This window comes from Puma concolor, chromosome B3 (assembly GCF_028749965.1).
Source record: "Puma concolor isolate L17-30 chromosome B3, mPumCon1.1.hap2, whole genome shotgun sequence".
Taxonomy (NCBI): domain Eukaryota; kingdom Metazoa; phylum Chordata; class Mammalia; order Carnivora; family Felidae; genus Puma; species Puma concolor.
In genome coordinates, this window is record NC_141672.1 from 121,421,447 (window position 1) to 121,445,174 (window position 23,728).

Below are 23,728 nucleotides of genomic sequence, written 5' to 3' on the forward strand. Positions count from 1 at the left end.
ATTTTATTAAATTTAAAAGGAGTAGGGCACCCAGCTGACCTTGTGACAGTGTGATGGGCCTTTGCTTGAGTGTTATGACTCAGCAGCAGCTTGAGGAAGAATTAGACCTGAGAGGACTTTTAAGAAGCATTTGAAATTGTCATGTGTTCAAACTCTTTATATAAAATCTACATCAGTAACTTAAGTGTTGTACAATATATGTTAAGGATCTTACTATAGAATTAGTGAATTAATTTGAATTAATGATATACTATTTTATAACATAATTTCAGAGACCCTAGGCACTTAGTCTGATGTTAACATGTTGGCTTTAATGGGTGTTTTCCTGTGGAACATTACCTGATGATAACCATATATTAAAATGCACACTGTTGACTTTCTTGCAGGGGGAAGGGGGATTACTTCAGGTTGGGCCATGGCTCTGATGTGCATGTGCGGAAGCCGCAGGTGGTGGAAGGGCTGAGAGGCAAGAAGATTGTGCATGTGGCCGTCGGGGCCCTGCACTGCCTAGCCGTCACAGACGCAGGGCAGGTAAGCTGAGGTGACAAGTCCTTGTATCAAAAGTGTAACTTACGATCAAATGATGAAGAACTAATGGGCTGTGCCCATTTTGTTCCTGTGTGTATCTGTCCAGTTGTAAGCATGGGCAGGGCACCCAGTAAAGAGTTATTGACTAACATGTATTACAAAGTAGTGGGTTTTCCTGCTCTAAAATCCACCTGTAAATGAGAAAAGATTATTGTCATGGAAGGTGCTCCTACTGCTAAGATGTTAGCAGTGTTTCACTTTAGAACTTGATAGCTGATGGAGAGATATACGTACATCATTTTAGAAATAAAGTCATTCATGACAAGTCTTACTCCTCCATGACAGGCTCATGAATGTTATATTTTAAAAATTCATTTATGACAACAAATTAGCACACTGTTTTTAAAACAAAATGACTTAAAATTAATTATTCCTTCTAGTTCTGTAAAGCCAAGAAGTGAATTACTGGAAAAGTGAAAATATTGTTTTTGATCACTTTTCTTTGCAAAATAAAGGAAAAAAATAACTTTGAACCTTATTGAAGAGGAGAATCTCCCTGCTTCCTAAAACAAAGCCAAATAGATGAATTCATTGGATTGATATTAAGTAGATACTTATTGATAGTCATTAGAAAGAATTTTGAAGTAATTTTAGAGAAAATGTTCGAAATGTTGAAAAATTCTGTTTTTGTTCCCTGTAACAGGTTTATGCTTGGGGGGATAATGACCATGGCCAACAGGGCAATGGTACGACCACGGTTAATAGAAAGCCCACACTTGTGCAAGGCTTAGAAGGCCAGAAGATCACACGAGTGGCTTGTGGGTCTTCACACAGTGTGGCATGGACTACTGTTGATGTGGCAACACCCTCTGTCCACGAGCCTGTTCTCTTTCAGACTGCAAGAGACCCTTTAGGTGCTTCATATTTAGGTAACACAGAATTGTTTTTAGTATGAGATCCTTCTGTATGGTACAGCAACAGTCTAGATAGAATATTTAATAAGACCACCAGATTAGAGGTTGTAGCACTGTGTTAACTGCATTCTGAACCAAGATCACAAAATAATCATGGTACTCTGATTTTTGCATGCTGGAATGAAAATTTTAAAAGGAAGTACTGATGCTGATTCTTATATTATGATCAGGTCCACTCTGACAGTGCTGTATAATAACTGCTTGACATATGTAAGCACTGTGCTGGGCTACTTGGTATTTTCAACAGCTCTATTCAGGTATAATCAACAAACTGTACATATTTAAAGTGTAATTGCTGTGAGCTTTGACATGTTTGTGCCTGTGAAAGCATCACTGAGTCAAGATAAGTGAACACAGATATATCTTTTGTGCCCCTTCTCAAGTTCCCTTCCTCCCACAACTCCTGACTTGTCTTCTGACACTATATATAGATTTGCATTTTTTAGAGTTTTATATAAATGGAATCGTACAGTATATACTTTTCAAATCTCACTTTTTTCACTCAGCATAATTATTTTGAGATTCTTCCATGTTGCATGTATCAGTAATTCTTTCCTTTTTATTGTTGAGTAATATTTCACTTATGGATATACTGTAATTAGTTATTTATCACCTGTGGTGATAATAATACCACCTCCATATTTTTGTCTACACTTGGTTTGGTCAGTCTTTATAATTTTAGCCTAGATTTGTGTAGATATGTAGTGGTATCTCATTGTGGTTTTACTTTGCATTTCACTGATGACTAATGATGTTAAGCATCATGTTTATTTACTATACAAATATATGTTTTGTTGTAGTGTCTATTCCTATCTTTACTGTAGTTAAAACTAGGTTGTTTTCTTATGATTGAATTTTGAATGTTCTTTATATATTCTGGATCCAAGTCTTTTGTCAGATACGTGACTCGCACATATTTTCTTGAAATATGGCTTATCTTCTCATTCTCTTCAGGTCAATTTTAAAGAGCAGAAATTATTAATTTTGATAAAATCTATTTGATCCAATTTTTTTTAAATGGTTCATACTCTGGGTGTTATATCTAAACCTTTGTGTACTCAAGGTCATAAGATTTATTTCCTGTGTTATGTAAGATCTTTAGTTGTAGATATTTAGGTCTATGCTTGATCTTGAGTTAAATTTTATATATTGTATGAGATGTGCATTGAAATTCTGTTTTGGAGGCATGTGTGTGAATACCCAGTTGTTTCAGTTGCATATATTGAAAAAACTGTTCTTTCTCCGTTGAATTGTCTTTTGCACCTTTGTCAAAAATCATTTGTCTGTGTATGTGTGGATCTATTTCTGGATGCTCAGTTTTATTGACTTATTTTTGTGTTTTGATGCTAATACCACATTGTTTTGATTACTATAACTTTATAAAAGACCCACATTCGGGCTGTGGTAATTCTTTAGCTTTGTTCTTTCTCAGATGCTGTTTTGAGTATTAGAATCAGCTTGTCAGTTTTTATGAAATAGCCTTCTTGGAATTTTGATTGCATTGACTATGGATCAGTTCAGACATCTTCGTAATATTGAATCTTCCAATCCATGGATGTAGCATTTCTTTGCATTTTTTGAGGTCTTTAATTTTTCTCAGCAATATTTTATAGTTTTACTTTATAAGTCTTTGTCATATTTATCCCGGAGTATTTTATATTGTTCATACTGTTATAAGTGGCATTTGAAAATTATTTTTGTTCCTTGTGTATTATCTAGAAATACTCAAGTTGGCACTTTCTAATATATAGAAATACAATTGATTTTTTTTAAGGCAACTTTATCTTTCTTTATTCTAATAGAAATGTATTTTTTTCTCCTCTGTCACTCATGAGGGGACATTCAGTCTCCAGCATCATCGGCTTTTATAATTATCTGAAATGTGGTCTTCTGGCTTCACCATTTATTAGCTGTATAAACTGGGGCAAGATCCTGAGCCTTCCTGTATGCTGTTTCCTTTTCTGACATAGATGAAACTGGGGCTTGACTGTAGTCTTATCTTTTCCAATTTATATTAATCAGGGGTTCCATGTGGGTCTGTTTAACTTACAGCTCTTTTCATGTCACATTATGTTGTTACATTTTGACATTGCCCTTTCCCATCAGCACAGTACTCTGGAGAGTCATCCATGTTGTTGCATGTTTCAGTAATCCATTCCTTTTTATCACTGAGTACTCTTCTATGTTTTAACTATTCGCACTCTGAAGGACATTTGGATTATTTCTAGTTTTAGGCTATTACAAATAAAACCTGCATGAATATTCACATACAGGTGTTTGAGTCTGTCTTCCATATCTGGGATAAACCCCCCCTTGGTTTTGCAGCTTTTTGGTTTTAAAAATTTTTCTCTGTTGTTTATCTGCTTTTAGCTGTCCTCATCTTCATTAGTTCTTTCTTTATGCTTGCTTTATGTTTATTTTTTGTCTAGTTTCTTGATCATCTCATTGATTTGAGACCTTTTATTTTTCCTAATGTAAACTTTTAATAGTATAAATTTTCCTTTCAGCACTGCTTTTTAGCTATAGCTCACAAATTTTGATATGTTGTTTTTTCTTATTCACTTTTATGTATTTTAAAAATTCTCTTATAGACTTTGTTTTGACTTATGGGTTATTCTTTGTTAGATTCAGTTTGCTAAAAAAGTTTTTTAAGAACCTTTTCCTCTTTGTTCATGGTAGATAGTGGTCTGTACTTCTCAAATAATCTCTCTGTCTGGTTTTGGTATCAGGGTCAGGGTAATGCTGACCTCATAGAATGAAGTGGTAAATGTTCCCTGCTTTTCATTTTCCTTTTAAATTTGTGTATAATTGGTACTCTTTCAATAGAATTCATTAGTGAAGCCATATGGGCCTAGTGTTTTCTTTGTGGGGTTTCTTTCTGTCTTTTAACCACAAATTTAATTCCTTTAAGGGATACAAAGGTTATCTCTTTCTTTTCTAGTAAGATTTATGTCTTTGATGGAAGTTGTCCTTTCATGTAAGTTGTTGAATTTATTGGCAGTATTGGCTTATTTTCCTTTTAATATTTGTGGAATCTGTAGTAATGCCATTTCTTTCATTCCTTATATTGGTGACTGTATCTTCTCTTTCCAGTTTGTCTAGAGGTTTATCAATTTTACTAATTTTTTTCAAATAACAAATTTATAGTTTCCTTGATTTTTCTCTATTGTTTTTCTGTTTTCTGTTTTAGTGATGTGTGCTCTAATCTTGTTAATTTGTTTCTTTTTCTTTTGATTTAATTTGTTCTAATTTCTTATATTAGAAGCTTAGGTCATTGATTTAGGATCTTCCTGCTTTTCATATGGAGCCATTTATGTTTCTGTCCTTAATTATTTGACTTTGTAATCATTCTGTCAGTTATCCTTTTTATCCCTTTGCTTTGAAGTTTTTTGTTTTTAAAATCTAATTTGTCCCATATTAATATAGCCACTCCAGCTTTCTTTGATCCGTGCTGTATAGTATATAACCATGCTATTCCATGCACTGTGACATACTATATCTTTTTCATCCTTTTCCTTTTAACGTATTGTGTCTTTATATTAAAAGAAGTTTCCTTGGGGTGCTTGGGTGGCTCAGTCAGTTAAGCATCCAACTTTGGCTAAGGTCATGATCTCATGGTTCATGGGTTTGAGCCCCATGTTGGGCCCTGTACTGACAGCTTAGAGTCTGGAGCCTGCTTCAGATTCTTTGTCTCCCTCTCTGCCCCTCCCCCACTCATGCTCTGTTTCTCTCTCTCTCAAAATAAATAAACATTACAAAATATTTTAAAAAATTAAAAGAAACTTCCCTTTAGGCAACATATAGTTGAATTTTGCTTTTTAAAATTTGTGCTGACAACCTCTAACTGGGGGTGTTTAGTCCAATTACATTTAATATGATTAATGTATTTGTTTTAAATCTATCATCCTGTTTTTTTTTTAATCAGTCCTCACTGTTCATTGTTTTCTTTTTGCCTTCCATTAAATTATCTTTTATATTTTTTCTCCTTTGTTTTCTAGGAGTGCTAACATACTGTGCTATTTTACTGATTGTTTTAGAGTGTATATTATACACCTTTAACTTATTATAGTCTATCTTTAGATGTTACACCATTTCACATATAGTATATGAGTTATATAACAGTATATTCTATTGCTTCCCTCACAGACTTTGTGCTGTTGTTGTCATATTTCTGTGTAGGTTGTAAACATCACAGCATCTAAAATTAATTTTCTTTATTAAAAAAAATCTTCTTATGTTTATTTTATTTTTAAGAGAGAGAGAGAGAGAGAGAGAGACAAGAGCATGAGCAGGGGAGAGGCAGAGGTAGAGGGAGACACAGAATCTGAAGCAGGCTCCAGGCTCCGAGCTGTCAGCACAGCTTGACAGTCAAGCAGGACTTGAACTCACTAACCACAAGATCATGACCTGAGCCAAAGTTGTACGCTTAACTGACTGAGCCACCCAGGTGGCCCTAAAATTAATTTACTTTAAACATTAGGTTATCAATTCAAATGTTTTAAATAATAAGAGAAGAATCTCTGTATTTACTCATGTAGTTGCCATTTTCAGGGTTCTTCATCCCTTTGTGGAAAACCATGTTTCCATCTGGCATTATTTTCCTTCTACTTGAAGGACTTCCCTTTTTATGTTTTATGGTGTAGATGTGCTGGGGATTTTTCCTGTCAGCTCTTAATGTCTGAACTAGTCATTATTTTGCTTCATTTTTGCAATTTATTTTAGCTGGGTATAGAATTATAGGTTGACAGTTTTTTCTTTTAGTTTTTTAAAGAAGACCCAGTGTCTTCTAGCTTGCATTGTTTTCATTGGGAATTTGCTGTTATTCTTATCTTTGTTGCTCTGTACATAATGTGTCTTTCTTCTCACACAGTTTTGAGACTTTCTCTTTATCCCCCTGGTTTTGAGCAATTTGACTACAATGTGTCTTGGTACAGTTATCTTCATGGATCTTGTGCTTGTACTTCTTGGATTTTTGGGTTTATAATTTTCATCAAATCTGGAAATTTTTCAGATTTTTTTTTCTTCAAAAAATTGTTTTTTCTGTACCTTTCTCTTTCTCCTCTTTTGGGAACTCTGGTTCTCTATGTATTAGGTCTCTTGAAATTGTCCCATAGGTAATTGATGCTCTGTTCATTTTTTGCTTTTTTTTCTCCTCAGTTTCATTTTGCATAGCTTCCATTGCTATGTCTTCAAATTCACTAGTTTTCATTTTCTAATGTGCTGATTATGTCACCAAACTATTTTAATCTCAGACATTGTAGTTTCCTTTCTAGAAATTTGATTTGTTTTTATATCTTTCATATTTCCCTTTCCCCTTTTGAACATACATAATATAGGTATAATAAGAGTTTTAATTTCCATGTCTGCTGGTTCTGACATTTGTGTCAGTTCTGGGTTATTTAGATCCATTGATTTTTCTTAATATTTATGAATTGGGTAGTATTTTCCTGTCTTCCTGCCTACCTGGTAACTTTTAGTTAGATACTGTACATTGTGAACTTTACTTTGGATGTTGCTAGAGATTTTTGTATGTCTGTAAGTCTTCCTGAGCTTAGATACAGTTAGGTTACTCTGAAACATTTTGTTCCTTTTGGGTCTGGGTTTTGGATTTGTTTAGTGGCTTCAGACCTCTTATTAGTCTGGGGCTGGTTATTCTCCACCACTGAGACAAGATCCTTCTGAATACTCTATTTAGTGCCCAGTGAATCATGGGGTCTTCCTGTGTGGCTGACGGGAGCAAGTGCTATGCTTGTCCCTCTGTATTCTTCAAGATGGTGCACTGGGCCTCCAGTCCTTTCATGTAGTTCTTTCTTTGACTTTGGGAAGTTTCCTGTCATGTAGGCATGCATCACCTTTTGCTGCATCCTCAGCTAGGGTGAGTGAGGTTACCTGCACAACTCCAGAGCAATATCAGGGCAACTCTCTCCTCTCTGCTTCTGTTCTATGAACTCTGACTATATTGGCCTCCCTGACTCTGAGGTCTGCCCCCTTTACGCACATGGACCACTGTACTCCACCTGGTTCCCTTCCCTTGGCTGAGACCTGTGAGCTCTTTGGGCAGTGAAGAGTCGGAACATGTGTCTAGTAAGACTATTTATTGGTGAACATCTTGTCTTCTCTCCATTGTTTTGTATTATTTTTTGTTTTGCATTTCAATGGTAAGTAAATACAGGCAGTTATTGTATTTTCATAGCACATATATATGTTATAAATGCATTTAGGGCGCCTGGGTGGCGCAGTCGGTTAAGCGTCCGACTTCAGCCAGGTCACGATCTCACGGTCCGTGAGTTCGAGCCCCAAGTCGGGCTCTGGGCTGATGGCTCGGAGCCTGGAGCCTGTTTCCGATTCTGTGTCTCCCTCTCTCTCTGCCCCTCCCCCGTTCATGCTCTGTCTCTCTCTGTCCCAAAAATAAATAAAACGTTGAAAAAAAAATTAAAAATAAATAAATAAATAAATAAATGCATTTAGCAAAAATCTGCATATTTTTTTTGCAGTTATAGCAAAGCTTTGATGAAAATGGCTTGTTTTTAGAAGTATAGATAAATAGGTTGTTTGTTTTTTTTTTGTTTTTACTCTGGGAGACCATTAATGAACCTAATACCTGATCTATGAAATAGCAAAATGCAGATTACAGTGTGTTTTATAACTAAACTGAAAGGTCAAATAGGAATAGAGCAAACTCTGATCTTTAAAGTTGAACCCACACTTTATTTTCCTTTTTCAGGTGTGCCTTCAGATGCTGATTCTTCTGCTGCCAGTAATAAAATCAGTGGTGCAAATAATTCTAAGCCAAATCGCCCTTCTCTTGCCAAGATTCTTCTGTCATTGGATGGGAATCTGGCGAAACAGCAGGCCTTGTCTCATATACTTACAGCATTGCAAATCATGTATGCCAGGTAGGCTTGTTGGCTAACTTTTGAAATCCTGTAGTTATGTAAACTTTGAGTTTCTGTATTTTTGTTTGATCACATGTCTAGGAGACTGTTGTGGTGTTATCTTTAAATGCTGTGAGTTTTAGTTCATATACCCTTAGTGAATGATGGTATCTTCGTGCTTTCTTTAATGGGGAATGAAATAGGAATCAGAAATCCAAACTTAAAAACATTTTGTTATTCTTTATGGTGAGTAAACTCTAAGCATTACTGTTTGAGGAATGATATTGATGTGTATTGATACGAATATGCAGTAATGTTTAAGACCACTGGTCATCTGCTTCACTCAAACACTTGATAAGGCAGAGTTTTGATAATACTATCTTTCCAACATTTTGCTGCTATTTTCTCAGTCTGAATAAGTTGCCTATCTGTCATGGTTATGGACTTGATGAGTAGAAATAAATTACATAGGAAAATTAATTTCAGACCAAAGTCCAACTCTGTCATTGAGAAGATGTTTAGTCTTTGCAACTTTGTGTGAAGCACCCTTGGTACACAGCTCTCAGTAAATAAAAAATTATCCTCAGCCTCTAACAATAAGCCTAGAAGATTTCTCAGGGAAATCCAGGGGTTTATTCTTGTCTGATTTTTATGTTTGATATTTTTTCACCTGTCATCACTGTGGTCATTCAGATAAATAAGATCTTAAGTAAACATTTTAGCTTTTAGTTGATGAATATTAGCTCATTAGTTTCCCAAAACTCCTTTATGTGTATCCTATAAAAATGAAGGCATCATTCAGTAAGGGCTTGTCCCTGCTCCTGACTCTTCTGTCCTGCAGTGGTAAAGGGCAGTTCACCACAGGCCTGGCTTTCTCTCCTGACAGAGATGCGGTGGTCGGGGCCCTCATGCCGGCTGGCATGATCGCCCCAGTGGAGTGTCCCTCATTCTCCTCCTCGGCACCTCCTTCTGATGTGTCTGCTATGGCCAGTCCTGTGAATGCAGAGGAATGTGTACTGGCTATTGATATTGAAGACAGACTGAGTCCAAATCCATGGCAAGAAAAGAGAGGAGAGGTAAAAATAAATAGAAAAGCAATAAAGCAACATTAGATCAAAAAGGAAATGGTAGCTACTTTGTATCTAGAGAAGTATAAGTCATTCTTCCACTAATTTCAGAGTGCTTTTGTGCCTACTTCTGTGATTTTTGGCTTGGATTAGAAAATATTTTATTTAAAAGGATCTTTTTAGTGCTTAAGTAGAAATAGATTTATTCATTTAAAAAGTTGCTAAATGCAAATCCATAGTCCTTTATCTGCAGTTCTGACACCTTAAAGCTATTTTGGGGAAAAACCCAACTTGAAGAGTTGTGAGCTCATTTTAATCTTCATGTGACCATTGTGAATATTAATAGGTTTTCATGGAAATATGAATGTGCTTGACTTTGCAGGGTTGCCCTGTACCCCACTGGAGCTGGTGGTGTATGCTCCTTGCTAACCTCTATAACATCTGTGACATTCCAGATGTCCCAAGGGGTTTGAGATCAGGCTTTTTGAAATTGTGTGGGAAGTGTGCCATGTTGCTGAGTTTTTCCTTTCCTTGTATACTTTTTAAACTAGATGATCTCTTCTGAAGATGCCATGACCCCCTCTGCAGTGACCCCATCTGCTTCCTCAGCTTCTTCTAGACCATTTATCCCAGTGACGGATGACCCAGGAGCTGCCAGCATCATTGCAGAAACTATGACAAAAACCAAAGAGGTCAAAGGGATTTCTTCTTTAACATTTTATTTGGAAATAATCTTAAATGTACACAAAAGTTGGAGAAATAGTACATAGAAATACAACACATTATACTACCATATACCGTTCACCTAGGTTCTCTAGTTGTTGGCATTTCTGAACCATTGTGGGGGAGCTGTAGGGCACAATCCCCTTTCATCCTCAAGGCTTTAGTGTGTATTTCCTGAGTGTCAGGGCATTACATTGATCCAGGATTACTTTCTAATCCATAGACTTAATCAGGTCTTTGCTCATTGTTCCAATAGTGTCATTTATGGGTTTAGAACCCATCTCAGGGTTGTGTGTTGTCTCTTTAGTACTCAACATGGGACATTCTTTAGTCCTTCCTTTTGGCTGAAACACCATACGAAGGATGTAGAGTTCTTTTCATTGCACCCCTCTGGGGTATGTGCATTGTTGATTTGCTGCATTACTAGTGATACTAATTCTTATCACTTAAGAGTATCTGCCAGGTTTCTCTACCAGAAGTTAGTAAGATTGTATTAGTAATTATTCATGAGGAGATACTTTGAGACTGTAAATACCTGTAAGTACCTTGTTCCTCATCATATTTTTACCCACTAGTTTCTAGTATCTGTTGATGATTCTAGCTGAATTCATTATAACTGTGTTGTCACATGATGATTTTTCAGATTTCATCATTCCTTTTGGAATATAATTGTTGCTGTTCTTCTGTGAGAAGCTCCCTTCTCATCTTTGTCTGTCTATCTATGGTGATATAAAGTAGGATGGGATCCTACTTAATGACATACATTACTATCCTCATTTGACACCCCAATTATCCTAGACTTGGCCCTTGGGAGACCTTTTTGGCTGGTTCATTTGTCCTGACACGTCCCCATAATTTTTGAGCACTTCCTTACTTTTTGGTACAACAGTGTGTTCTGGACTTATCTTTCATTTGTCCTGTCCCTGCTCTGGAATCACCCATTTCTCCAACGATCCCTGATTCCTTTTAGTAGATCATAGAATTTAGAAACAAGATCTGGAAACTTGGTAAGTTGACTGCTATCGGATGTTCTTGGTTTACACCTTCTCAGCAAACATGCACGCATCTGAGCATTTTTTTTTTCTCATTTAGCATCTTATCTTTATAATAAACACCATGAGGGGTACCTGGGTGGCTCAGTCAGTTAAGCATTCCACTCTTGATTTCAGCTCAGGTCATGGTCTTGCAGTTCATGAGATCGATCCCTATGTCAGGCTCTGTGATTGCACCTTGGAGCCTGCTTAGGATTCTGTCTCTCCCTCTCTCTACCCCTCCCCCACTTGTGCATGTGCTTGTACACACTCTCTCTCTCTCTCAAAATAAGTAAACGAGAAAACCCCCAGCAAAACCATGAGTAGTTCAAACCACTATTTCAGCTTAGAATAAAAACCAAAAACCATTTTCAGTTTTCGTCCAACAACCACAGGATTTATCTTTGCTCTCTCCCTTTCTGTATTTAAAGTATATAATCCTTTTATTTGTTGCTGGATTGATTTGCTCATTTGTTGAGGGTTTTTATAGCTGGTATTCATAAAGGATACTACTAATCTATAGTTTTCTTATGATGTCTGCCTGGTTTGTGTATTTGAGTAATACTGGCCTTAGTGGAATGAGTTGGGACAGTGTTCTTTTTTACTGTTTCTTTTTTAGAATAGTTTGAAGGGTTAGTGTTACTTCTTCTTTAACTATTTTGTAGAATTTTATGTGTCCCTTTAACCTGTTCTCATCATTTTTTGCGTGTTTCCTTGCTTTCTGGCACAACACACAGTTCTAGTCTCAACAAAATGATTTATCCTCCAGCCCAGAAATCAAATGTTTCTCTAGGAAGTCTTGGTTCTTTTCAGTGGAGAATGGCATTTAGAAGGCAAGATCTGGGCCTTCATGTCCTCATTTAAGTTGGGGTGTTGATGTTCTCAAGCATTCTTAGTGGACAGAGCTAGGGAATAAATGTGTATGTGTATGTATATACACACAATAGATATGTATTCTTATATTTATTTAACTATATACCTACATATCTTGAAAACCACTGGTTCACAACAGTACAATCAATTCTAATACCAACACAGGATTCATTCTTCTTTTCTCCCCCTCTGTATTTATAACTCTCTTTTCTGAAAGTGAGAAACCTGATTCCTATTATTGGCAGTTTATTTATTTCCTCTTAGGTAGCCAGCCTCCCATGTTGGCTGCCACACCTTGCCCCACATGGATACCCCCTTTTCTCCACACAGCTCCTGACACTCAAAACCAGAAGTCATCCCCAATGGATACCCGCTTTTCTCTGCACAGCTTCTGATACTCAAAACCAGTTTGACTTCTGCTCAACTGCTTGATTTGTGACCTCTCCCTCACCTCCCAAGCTGGCTTGCCAAAGCAGGGACCCATTCTGTCACACCAGCCACCCCCACATGTGGACACCCTCCCCACCCCCACTTAGGTGCTCCCTATGCTTGGCTATCTTACCCTGCTCACACTCTCTCCCTTCTTCTTTGGGGACAAACATGCGTTCTCTTTTTTTTTTTTTTTTTAAGTTTTTACTTAAATTCCAGTTAGTTAACAGTGTAATATTAGTTTTAGGTATAAATGATAGTGCTCATCAAACAAGTGTACTCCTTAATCCCCATCACCTACTTAACATGCATTATTTTCAATTACATTTGGAACTCTTGATTTATTATTCTATTACTACTGGAAAAAATATGTCCTATGGAAATTATTCTTAACCATCTGTGGTAATAACAAGATTGCCATTTATAAATTAGGTGGCTAGACTCAGCTTCTCATACTTCATGATCTCCTATGGTGAAGGTTTAATGCAGAAATTATCCTGAATTATATAAAGTTTTTGCTTTTAGGTAGAAGAGGGATTTCTTTCCTACCAGTTTATTTAAGAGACATAGGCACTAACCAGATTATACCCCTAAATTCCTATCATTTCAGTTTTGGTTTGAGTCATAAATAAATAAATAACATAAAATATAAATGTAAATAAATAATTTTCATATTAGTATTAGGTTAGTATTAATCATGTGTTAATATATTCCACTGAATGCTTTTGCTGCTCTTCAGTGAGTGAGATTCTATAATGGCGTCATTTCTGATGAACTACACTTAACGATTCTCTGGGTCTCCATGCAGAGGTAGGAGCAGGGTCCATTTCTTTAAAGGGAGGAACTGTGTTCCTAGCACAGAGAAGTATGGTGTCCAGGGCCTAAGTCTGTGGAATTTGCACATTGGGTATGTCACATTTCCCTTAAGTTTCCTATGTGGGGCTTGTGCTTCCTTTATCTTGTTTCTTTTTCTGGAAAGGTTGGCACTAGTTTTGCTGAGATTCAGAAAGCAGAAGAGAAAAGGAGAGGCACATCTGGGATCTTGTTCTTCCCCTAATGATCCAGACTCTGCCTGGGGAACTAGAAGGTCCTGTGTTGTCCCCCATTCAGCACAGGGTCTCAGTGATTCCCATTCCCTCTACGTTCAAAAGCTCTGGGATTTCCCACCTCTGATGGCTCCTTGTTCCTTTCTTTTTTTTTTTTTTTTTTTTTTAATTTTTTTTTCAACGTTTATTTATTTTTGGGACAGAGAGAGACAGAGCATGAACGGGGGAGGGGCAGAGAGAGAGGGAGACACAGAATCGGAAACAGGCTCCAGGCTCTGAGCCATCAGCCCAGAGCCCGACGCGGGGCTCGAACCCACGGACCGCGAGATCGTGACCTGGCTGAAGTCGGACGCTTAACTGACTGCGCCACCCAGGCGCCCCTCCTTGTTCCTTTCTATAAGTCACACCCCACTACAACCCCCAAGAGGCTCTTAGGTGTTGGATAGCAGGCTGTGAGGCAGCAGTCCTGGATGGGACATCCTCACAAGGTCAGAGGCTGCCACAGGCAAATAAGGGGCTCATTTCACCTGCTACAGAGGAGGGAGAGGTAAATGATGACAGGTGTGGTATGTTCTAACTGACATACTGTGAATGAGAAGTAAGAGGAGAATATCTATTTTCATTTTCAAAGTACCCAAGGAACAAGAGATAATGGATACTGTGTTACATGCCAGCCAACAAGTCACTTTAAAGCGATTTAGAGATTCTAGGAAAGAGTTATGTAGAGAATGTAGGCAAAACATGTAAAAGTACAAATTTAGTTGATAGAAAATCCCCAAGCATATCTTATGAATCAGGGAGGGGTAAATTGTATATGTTGTGACTTCATTCCAGGCCGTCCACCTATGATTCGAATTTGGTCACAGTATAAATTGTCATTTATTTATAGTTTATGCATGCCTTTTCATAGATATTATCAGTATTTTGTAAAATAGTTAATTGGTCTTGAAAGCATAGTACATGGTGGTGGAAATTTTAGAGGTCTGTCCTTTCTTAACCTGGCATTTCATGCTCTTAAAGGCTAAAGGCCTCAGAAAGTCCCTTATTCATCAGTAGTAGTCATGTATTCTTTGAGTTTATGGGTAAACTGGTGACTATTTCATAATGTATCATTCCTCATTTTAATTGTTGGACTTTTTAGGATGTTGAAAGCCAAAATAAAGCAACAGGCCCAGAACCTCAGTCCTTGGATGAATTCACTAGTCTGCTCATTGCGGATGACACTCGTGTCATGGTGGACTTGCTGAAGTTGTCCGTGTGCAGCCGGGCAGGGGACAAGGGCAGGGATGTGCTGTCAGCTGTGCTGTCTGGCATGGGTACCGCATACCCACAGGTGAGCCATGTGATGGGTGTCGTGGGCTCCTCTCTGAGGGATATGCTACTGTTGACATCACACCTTCTCTCGTGCTTGATTTTATTCTAGGAGATAGCAGTTCAGAAGGACTCCTTGTAAACAAGCCCTTTCTCTGTCCTGTGTGCTGTGGTTGTCCTCACTGTGCCTTCTGACATCATTTTGGTATTTTTTGCCATTTAGAAATTTCTGATTTTTATGAAGTTGGATCTGCCAGTTTTTTTCATTGATGGCTTCTGGATTTTGTATTATGCTGAAAAACTGCTTGCCTATGTGACATTATTTAAAGAAAATTTCCCAAGTTTCTTCCATTTATTTTTATGATTTCATTTATTATATTTACATTTTTGAGCCATCTGGGATTTATCTTGATATAAGGGATAATGTAGCGATCCAACTTTATTTTTTCCTAGATGGCAAACTTGTTGTCTGACAACCATTTATTGAATAATAATAAAAATCCATCCTTTTCCCAATGATTTGAAAAACATTTTAATCATATTTTAAATTCTTGTATATATTTGGGTCCATTTATGGACTCTTCTGTACATTAATCTATTATGCTTTAAAATAGTTTTAATATTTGGTAACATGGGGTCCATCAGGATTTTCTACTGTGGTGGCTAGCTGAGCCATCCAGTATAGTGGCTTCCAGTCACATGTACCTGTTGACCACTTGATGACTAGTGCACCTGAGGAACTGAAGTTTTCATTTTATTTAGCTTTAATTTAAACGTGTGGCTAGTTTAGGGTATAAAGTCAGCATCACTTTTTGGCTTCCTAACGACTCTTTTATTTATCAATGGTCTTCTGCCTTTTTAGAACTGGCCACATCAGGGAGTCTGATGCCATGAACTCTGTACAGAAATGTAACCTGTGTTTTTCTAGACCTTGTATCACTGCCGCCCAAATGAGAAAATACTTAAGTGTGGTTGAGTGGTCTTGAAAACATAGTAAATGATTTGGTAGTTAGTAAATTAAATGGTTTGGGGCTTGTTATTTCTTAATCGTATTCAGGAAGAACAAGAGGTAGGTTTCCTACTTTCTAGTTTTTTAAGGCAAGGTACTTGGCACAATTCTGAGAGATTGAATCAAGATGAATTGCCACAAGCAAAAGCTTTTTGTTTTTTGTTTTTTTGTGTTTTTGTTTTTTTCACAAGTTTATTGCATTTGTGAGAGGAAAGGATATGAATGAGGACATGGATTTAAAGTAATAATGCCCAATATTTAGTACACACATATCTGCCAGGCCCAGTTGTAAGTGCATTCTCAGTATAGATGGTAGATGTTCTCTGTTTACAGATGAGGAAACTGAGGCTCTGAGACATTGTCCACTGGCTGTGGACACTCAGGTTGCTGGTGGGTGGGAGAAATGGGACTGGACCCTGAGTGCTCTGAGGGAAAAGCCACATCTGTGATGCCTGTGTCACCCTCTTCTTGTTGACCTCTCCTGGGGGAGTGATGGAATTTTCAGAGGAGGATTGTGAAGCCCAGAAAACTCCTGATGGACTGTGTGGTAGGTGTTTGATGCTCCCAACATGTGTGTCCCAGTGATGCACACTAGGTTTAAGGGGAAACAGAAGCAAAGATAGGATTGTCTTCAGACTATCCTGGTCAGGGGCAAGATGCTGGTCCTGTGTCACCCCAACCTAATATTTGGGACTCTTAAAAGAGAGATGTCTGAATTTATAGTCCTGTTACCTAGATAGCAGTGATATTAGTTTGTCATTAACAAAACTATTTACTAAGCTAATCTATTTGTTATCTAAATGTGAGGAAAAATAGAGGAGAAAAATCATTTATTCCTGGAAAGTATGGAATACACAATAGTTTTTTTCTCTAAATTTCAAAAATTTTCAGGCTCTTACTGCTACAATAACATATTCTTATTTGTTTTTAAAAATAGAAATCAAAGAGTTTATAATCACCAGTATTTACCACTTCAGTGGTGGAATCAGTAAAATTTTAAAATGAAATAAGTATTGGGGAGCCTGGGTGGCTCACTTGGTTAAGCGTCTGACTCTTGATTTTGGCTCAGGTCACAATCTCATTATTCACAAGTTTGACAACTGCATCGGGCTCTGTGCTAACAGTGCAAGCCTGCTTGGGATTCTCTCTCCCACCCTCTCTCTCTGCCCCTCCCCTGTGTGTGTTTTCTCTCTCAAAATAAATAAACTTAAAAAAAATGACATAAGGATATTATGGATTGTTCAGAGAAGATGGCATTGGGGCTGACCCTTAATGTCCTGGGTCAAAGGAAATCCCACTTATGTTTGTGCTTGTAGCTGTTTGTTTCAGGTATTATGCTGCTGTTTGATCTGGGTGGCTTGATTGTTCCTATCTATTCCTGCCCCCTCCTGTTTGACCCCCAGTGACTTCTAGGATCTTGGTCATTTTTATCACCTTTCTGCTCCTTCCCTGGATATTTTTGTTCCTGAGGCAGATTTTTCCTCACTAGGAAGTAATCTTGTCTTGGTATAAAAAACTGTTGTGATCACACTTTCATTGGTTGGCACATATTGAGTGTCTTGTGTATGTGAGGCAGCTCCCAGCTACTTACAAGCTTCACAGCACCTCTGAGGTCTGTGCTATCTTGATTTTATAGATGAGGGAACCAAGCCCTTATTTAAACTAGATTTATCAAATTCTGAAGTCCTATCCTGGTGCCCTGATCGTGTCTCTGCTTCCTCCCCCAGGTGGCAGATATGTTGCTGGAGCTCTGTGTCACTGAGTTGGAGGATGTGGCCACAGACTCGCAGAGTGGTCGCTTGTCCTCTCAGCCTGTGGTGGTGGAGAGTAGCCATCCCTACACAGACGACACTTCCTCCAGTGGAACAGTGAAGATACCAGGTACTCAGCGCTGGCCTAGGGGGAGGAGGGGGGAAGAATCTCTGCCTATAGAATAGCTTCATTTCTATAATTGTATCAGAAGTACACCATTTTATAGAAAAGAAGCTACAGAATTGCTTTAGAATTATTTCCCAACTTTTTAAAAATACTTTTTTTCTCAAAATAAACATGATACAGAAAACCATGCAGAATGAATGTTTAGCTTAACGATTGTCAGGTGTGGTTGCCATAGTCACCAAAACTCAGATCTAGAAGAAATCCTGTGCCAGTTTCCAGAAACTCTTCTTGTGTCCCCACTAAAGTGATTGCTGCCCGCCCTTAGAGATAATGCTGACTTGTATTTCTGGGCAGTTTCTGTTACCCAGGTGTGTACCCTCTTCTAAGTCTCTTTCTAATTAATAGTTTCTATCTTTTAAGTTTCTTATTGTAACTTGAGTTCTTTCCTTGATTTTCTTTTTCCTTTTTTTCAACAATCTATGTGTTGAGGAACCTCAGCCTTTAACCCATTGGTCTTCCCTGCAGCCTGGATTTACATACTCCTGCTGCACTTCAGCCTATTCTTGATCCTTGTCTTTCTGCAAATTTCTCCTGATTCAGAGTTCCAAGTAGTTCAGACCTTTGGCAAGACCATTGGTGGTTGTGTCCCTGTGCCTGCTTGTCTTTCCTTATGCGATGTCAGCAGCTACTGATACTCAGAGCCTGAGGCCATTAATCCATTGGGGGTTGCAAAATGGTGCTATTCTAATTGTTCCATTCTTTTCCTGTTTATTAGCTGGAATACTTTATAAAGAGATATTTCCCCTCATCCTTTAGTTAGTTATCTAGGGGTGCTGTTTGCATAAGCAAGACAGGATTAAAAGCTTTCTTCTCTTTATATTTTTAAGAGGATGAATTGATTCCCTATCATTCTTTGAAGGTGACCAGAATTTTTTTTTCTTTTATGTTGTTATGAACTTATGGATTTAAACATATATGATGGGCTTTAATCCCTTGTGACTATTATTCTGTTGAAGCTCAAATTATCCCATCTCTAGATATCAGGAACCTCTTCAATTTGTTCCGGAAATGACATTGGTGATCCATTGATAACCTCCATGCAGTCTGGTATAACAAGATGCTTTGGGCTTGTCATGTAGTTTCTGCCCCCCTACCTGGAATCTTCCTTGGTGTCTTTCAGTGGAGAAGGCATTTTAGATTACTGGGCTGTCATTGTTTCTAGACCTTTTCAATAGACAGAGGTAGTATGAATGGTTGGGCAGTCCCCTTTCTTTTGAGTTCATACTGATACATTGGATTCAAATTCAGAACTGCAAGGTTTCTATTAACCTCTAACATTACTTCTGTGTTTTCTTCTATACTGAAAATTTTGATTAGATAGGGGATGACAGAATTATAATATCTCAAAATTATTCATTTGCTTTATTTCACATTTCAGAAACAAGAGACTAAGGATTCAAATCTAATATAAGCAAACATGAATACAGTTCCTGAAATAGCAAAAAAAAATTTTGGCTTATTCTCTCTTCCTTCTCCCAACTTTATTAAAATGTGATTATACTGTATCTACCAGAGCATAATAACCAGTACATACCGTACTTCTATTCAATCTTCATTTAGTTTTATTTTTACTCTGTTAATGCTCACTTCTAGTCCTTTGTCTCTCTCTCTTTTTTAAAAATATTTATTCATTTTGAGAGGGAGAGAGAGAGTGTGTAAGCAAGGGAGGGGCAGAGAGAGAGGGAGAGAGAGAATCCCAAGCAGGCTCTGTGCTGTCAGCTTAGAGCACATCATGGGGCTAAATCTCATGAACCATGCCATGACCTGAGCTTAAATCAAGAGGCGGTCGCTCAACTGACTGAGCCATCCAGGGGCCCTATCTCTTTTTTCATTATGATTGACTGAAGCTCATACTTTAGTCAATTCTTCAGTGGGCTCAGGATAGCAGCCCTGGGATTGGCTTGTCCATGACAGTTTGTGCTCAAACTTGAAAGTTAGGTTTTCTTGGTAGTAAATTTTTGGATCACCTATTCTTCCTCTGTGAAAGTGTGATGGTGGTAATCTGTTTTTCCACTTACGTATTGTGCTTTGTTTCAGTAATTTTACTAGAATATGTTTTCAAATGGTTATTATAGGCAGTATTCACAGATAGGTGGTATGTTCCTTTAAAATGCAGTTTCAGACCTGCAGTGCAGACCTGTTGTGTTACAGTTTGTACTGTTTGTAATCCCTTAGCCCTCTTTCATGGACCCGTGATCATCATCGTGTATTAGATACCTTTTAGACTCCATGTTAACTATTGCCTCTCAAATACTTCCTACCTTTCTCTTTTTCTTCTTTTCCTCCTTCTGTTTGTTTTAAAGCATCATCTATTTGTGTTCATTTACTCTTATGTCCTTTCTAATTTAGTCTGTATTTAAATTTTTTTTTAATGTTTGTTTTTGAAAGAGACCAAGTGTGAGTGGGGGAGGGTCACAGAGAGAGGGAGACACAGAATATGAAGCAGGCTCCAGGCTCTGAGCTGTCAGCACAGAGTCCAATGAAGGACTTGAACTCATGAGCTGTGAAATCATCACCTGAGCTGAAGTTGGATGCTTAAGTGACTGAGCCACCCAGGTGTCCCACTCCAGCTTGGTAATAAAACTTGAAGTCCGGAATTGTGATGCCTCCATTTTTGCCTTTCTTTTTCAAGGTTGCTTTGGCTATTCAAAGTCTTTTGTGGTTCCATATAAATTTTAGGATTGTTTGTTCTAGCTCTGTGAAAAATGCTATTGGTCTTTGGATAGGGATTGCATTAAACGTGTAGATTGCTTTGGGTAGTATAAATATTTTAACAATATTTGTTCTTCCAATTCATGAGCATGGAACATCTTTCCATTTCTTTGTGTCTTCAGTTTCTTTTGTCAGTGTTTTATAGTTTTCACAGTACAGGTCTTTCACCTTTTTGCTTAGGTTTATTCCTAGGTATCTTATTATTTTGGGTGCAATTGTAAATGGGATTTTTTTTTAAATTTCTCTTTCTTTTGCTTCATTATTAATGTATAGAAATGCAACAGATTTCTGCACATTAATTTTGTATCCTGTGATTTTACTGAACTTATTTATTAGTTCTAGTAGTTTTTTTGGTGGAGTCTTTAGAGTTTTCTATGTGAAATATCATGTCATCTGCAAATCAGAAAGTTTTGCTTTTTTTTCTTGCCCATTTGAATACCTTTTATGTCTTTTTGTTTTCTGAATGCTGTGGCTAGGACTTCCAGTACTATGTTGAATAAAAGTGGTGAAAGTGGACATTCTTGTCTTATTCCTGACTTTAGGGGAAAAGCTCTCAGTATTTCCTCATTGAGTATGATGTTCGATGTGGGTTTTTCGTATATGGTCTTAGTTATGCTGAGGTATGTTCCCTCTAAACCTACTTTTTTGAGAGCTTTTAGCATGGATGGGTGTTGTACTTTTTCAGGTGTTTTTTCTGAGTCTGTTGAAATGATCATATGGTTTATATATCATGTTGATGAATTTGTGAATGTGGAACCATGCTTGCATCCTCAGAATAAATCCCATTTTTTGTGGTGAATGGTTTTTTTAATGTAATGTTGAATTTGGTTTGCTAATTTTTTGCTAATTTGGTTTTGCTACTTTTTTGAGGATTTTTGCATCTATGTTTATCAGAGATATTGACCTGTAGTTCTCTTTTTTTATGTGGTGTCTTTATCTGGTTTTGGTATCAGGGTGATACTGACACCATAGAATGAGCTTAGAAGTTTTCCTTCCTCTTCTGTTTTTTGGAATAGTTTGAGAAGAACAGGTATTAACTCTTTTTTAAATGTTTGGTAGAGTTCACCTGTGAAACTGTCTAGTCCTGGACTTATATTTGTTGGGAGTTTTTTGATTACTGATTCAGTCTCCTTGCTGGTAATTGGGCTATTCAAATTTTCTATTTCTTCCTGTTTCAGGTTTGGTGAGTAATATGTTTGTAGGAATTTATCCATTTTTTTCTAGGTTGTCTAATTTTTTGGCATATGGTTTTTAATAAAATTCCCTTACAATTAAAAAAATTTTTTTTACTGTTTATTTATTTTTGAGACGGAGACAGAGCACGAGTGGGGGAGGGGCAGAGAGAAAGGGAGACACAGAATCTGAAACAGGCTCCAGGCTCTGAGTTGTCAGCACAGAGCCTGATGCGGGGCTCCAACCCATGAACCCTGAGATCATGATCTGAGCTGAAGTTGGACGCTTAACTGACTGAGCCATCCAGGTGCCCCTCCCTTACAATTTTATATATTTTTGTGGTGTTGGTTGTTATTTCTCCTCTTTCATTTGTCACTTTTTTTTTATTGGAGTTCCTTTTTTTTTTCTTTGATGAGTCTGGCTAGAGGTTTATCAATTTTGTTGATCTTTTCAAAGAACTAGCTCCTGGTTTTATTGATCTATTGTTTTTTTTAGTTTCTATATCATTTATTTCTGTTCCAATCTTTATTATTTTCTTTCTTCTGCTGGTTTTACATTTCATTTGTTGTTCTTTTTCTAGCTCTTTTAAATGTAAAGTTAGGTTGTTTATGTGAATTTTTCTTTTTTCTTCATGTAGGCCTGTATTGCTATAAACTTACCTCTTAGAACATTTTTGCTGCATTCCAAAAGTTTTGGACCATTTTGTTTGATTCCATGTACTTTTTTCCCCCCAACGTTTACTCATTTTGAGAGAGAGAGTGAGCATGAGCAGGGAGGGGCAGAGAGAGAGGGAGACAGAGAGAGAAAGAGAGAGAGAAAGAGAGAGAGAGAGAGAGAGAGAGAGAGAGAGAGAGTCCCAAGCAGGCTCCATGCTGTAAGCACAGAGTCAGATGTGGGGCTTGAACCCACAAACTGTGAGTTCATGACCTGAGCTGAAATCCAGAGTCGGATGCTTAACCAGCTAAGCCACCCAGGCGCCCCTGATTCCATGTACTTTTTGATTTCTTCTTTGATTTCTTGGTTAACCCATTTGTTTTTCAGTAGCATGTTATTTACCCTCCGTGTATTTGTGGTTTTCCAGACTTTTCCTATAATTGATTTCTAGTTTCATAATGTTGTGATCAGAAAAGATGCATGGTATGGCTTTGATTTTCTTGAATTTGTCAAGGCTTGTTTTGTGGACTACTCCGTGATCTATTTTGGAGGATGTTCTGTGCCCTCCTGAAAAGAACACGTATTCTGCTGTTTTTGAATGGAATGTTCTGAATATGTGTGTTAAATTCATCTGGTCCAGTGTGTCATTCAAAGCCACTGTTTCCTTGTTGGTTTTCTGTTTGGATGATCTGTCCATCAGTGTAAGTGGAGTGTTAAAATCTCCTACTATTAGTATGTTACTTTCAATTAGTTTCTTTATGTTTGTTATTAACTATTTTATGTATTTCAGTATTCCTGTATTGAGTGCATAAATATTTACAGTTGTTATATCTTTTTGGTGGAGTGTCCTCTTTATTATTGTAATGTGCCTTTCTTGGTATGTTGTTACAGTCTTTGTTTTAAAATCTACTTTATCTGATATAAGTATTGCCACTTTGGCTTTCTTTTGACATCCATTTATATGATAAGTGTTTCTTCCCCCGCCCCCCCCTAGTGTGCAGGTGTCTTTAGGTCTGAAATGAGTCTCTTGTAGGCAGCATATAGATAGGTCCTGTTTTTTTGTTTGTTTGTTTTGTTTTTTATCCATTCTGACACCTTGTGTCTTTTGATTGGAGCATTTAGTCCATTTACATTCAAAGTGATTATTGATAGATACCTATTTATTGCCATAAATTGATTGTTGTTTTGCAGTTGTTTCTGAGGTTTTTCTCTGATCCTTTTTTCTTTCTTTCATGGTTTGCTAGTTTTCATTAATGATATATTTGAATTTCTTTCTCTTTATTCTTTGCATATCTATTAGTAGGTTTTGATTTGTGGTTACCATTAGGTTTGTATATAGCATCTTCTGCATATAAGCAATCTATATTAAGTTGATGGTTGTGTAA

General features: G+C 37.3%; 1 protein-coding gene across 7 annotated transcripts in view; it reads left to right on the forward strand.

The window, feature by feature from the left end:
- HERC2 (HECT and RLD domain containing E3 ubiquitin protein ligase 2) overlaps nt 1-23,728 on the forward strand; it is a 268,401-nt gene that overhangs the window by 201,115 nt on the left and 43,558 nt on the right. For all 7 annotated transcript variants that reach the window (XM_086711321.1, XM_086711320.1, XM_086711319.1 and 4 more), the window contains 7 exons: nt 387-531; nt 1,232-1,457; nt 8,227-8,398; nt 9,264-9,453; nt 9,996-10,136; nt 14,688-14,879; nt 17,594-17,747. In XM_086711321.1, coding sequence (XP_086567447.1) covers nt 387-531; nt 1,232-1,457; nt 8,227-8,398; nt 9,264-9,453; nt 9,996-10,136; nt 14,688-14,879; nt 17,594-17,747 — 1,220 coding nt within the window. The remainder of the gene's footprint in view (nt 1-386; nt 532-1,231; nt 1,458-8,226; nt 8,399-9,263; nt 9,454-9,995; nt 10,137-14,687; nt 14,880-17,593; nt 17,748-23,728) is intronic.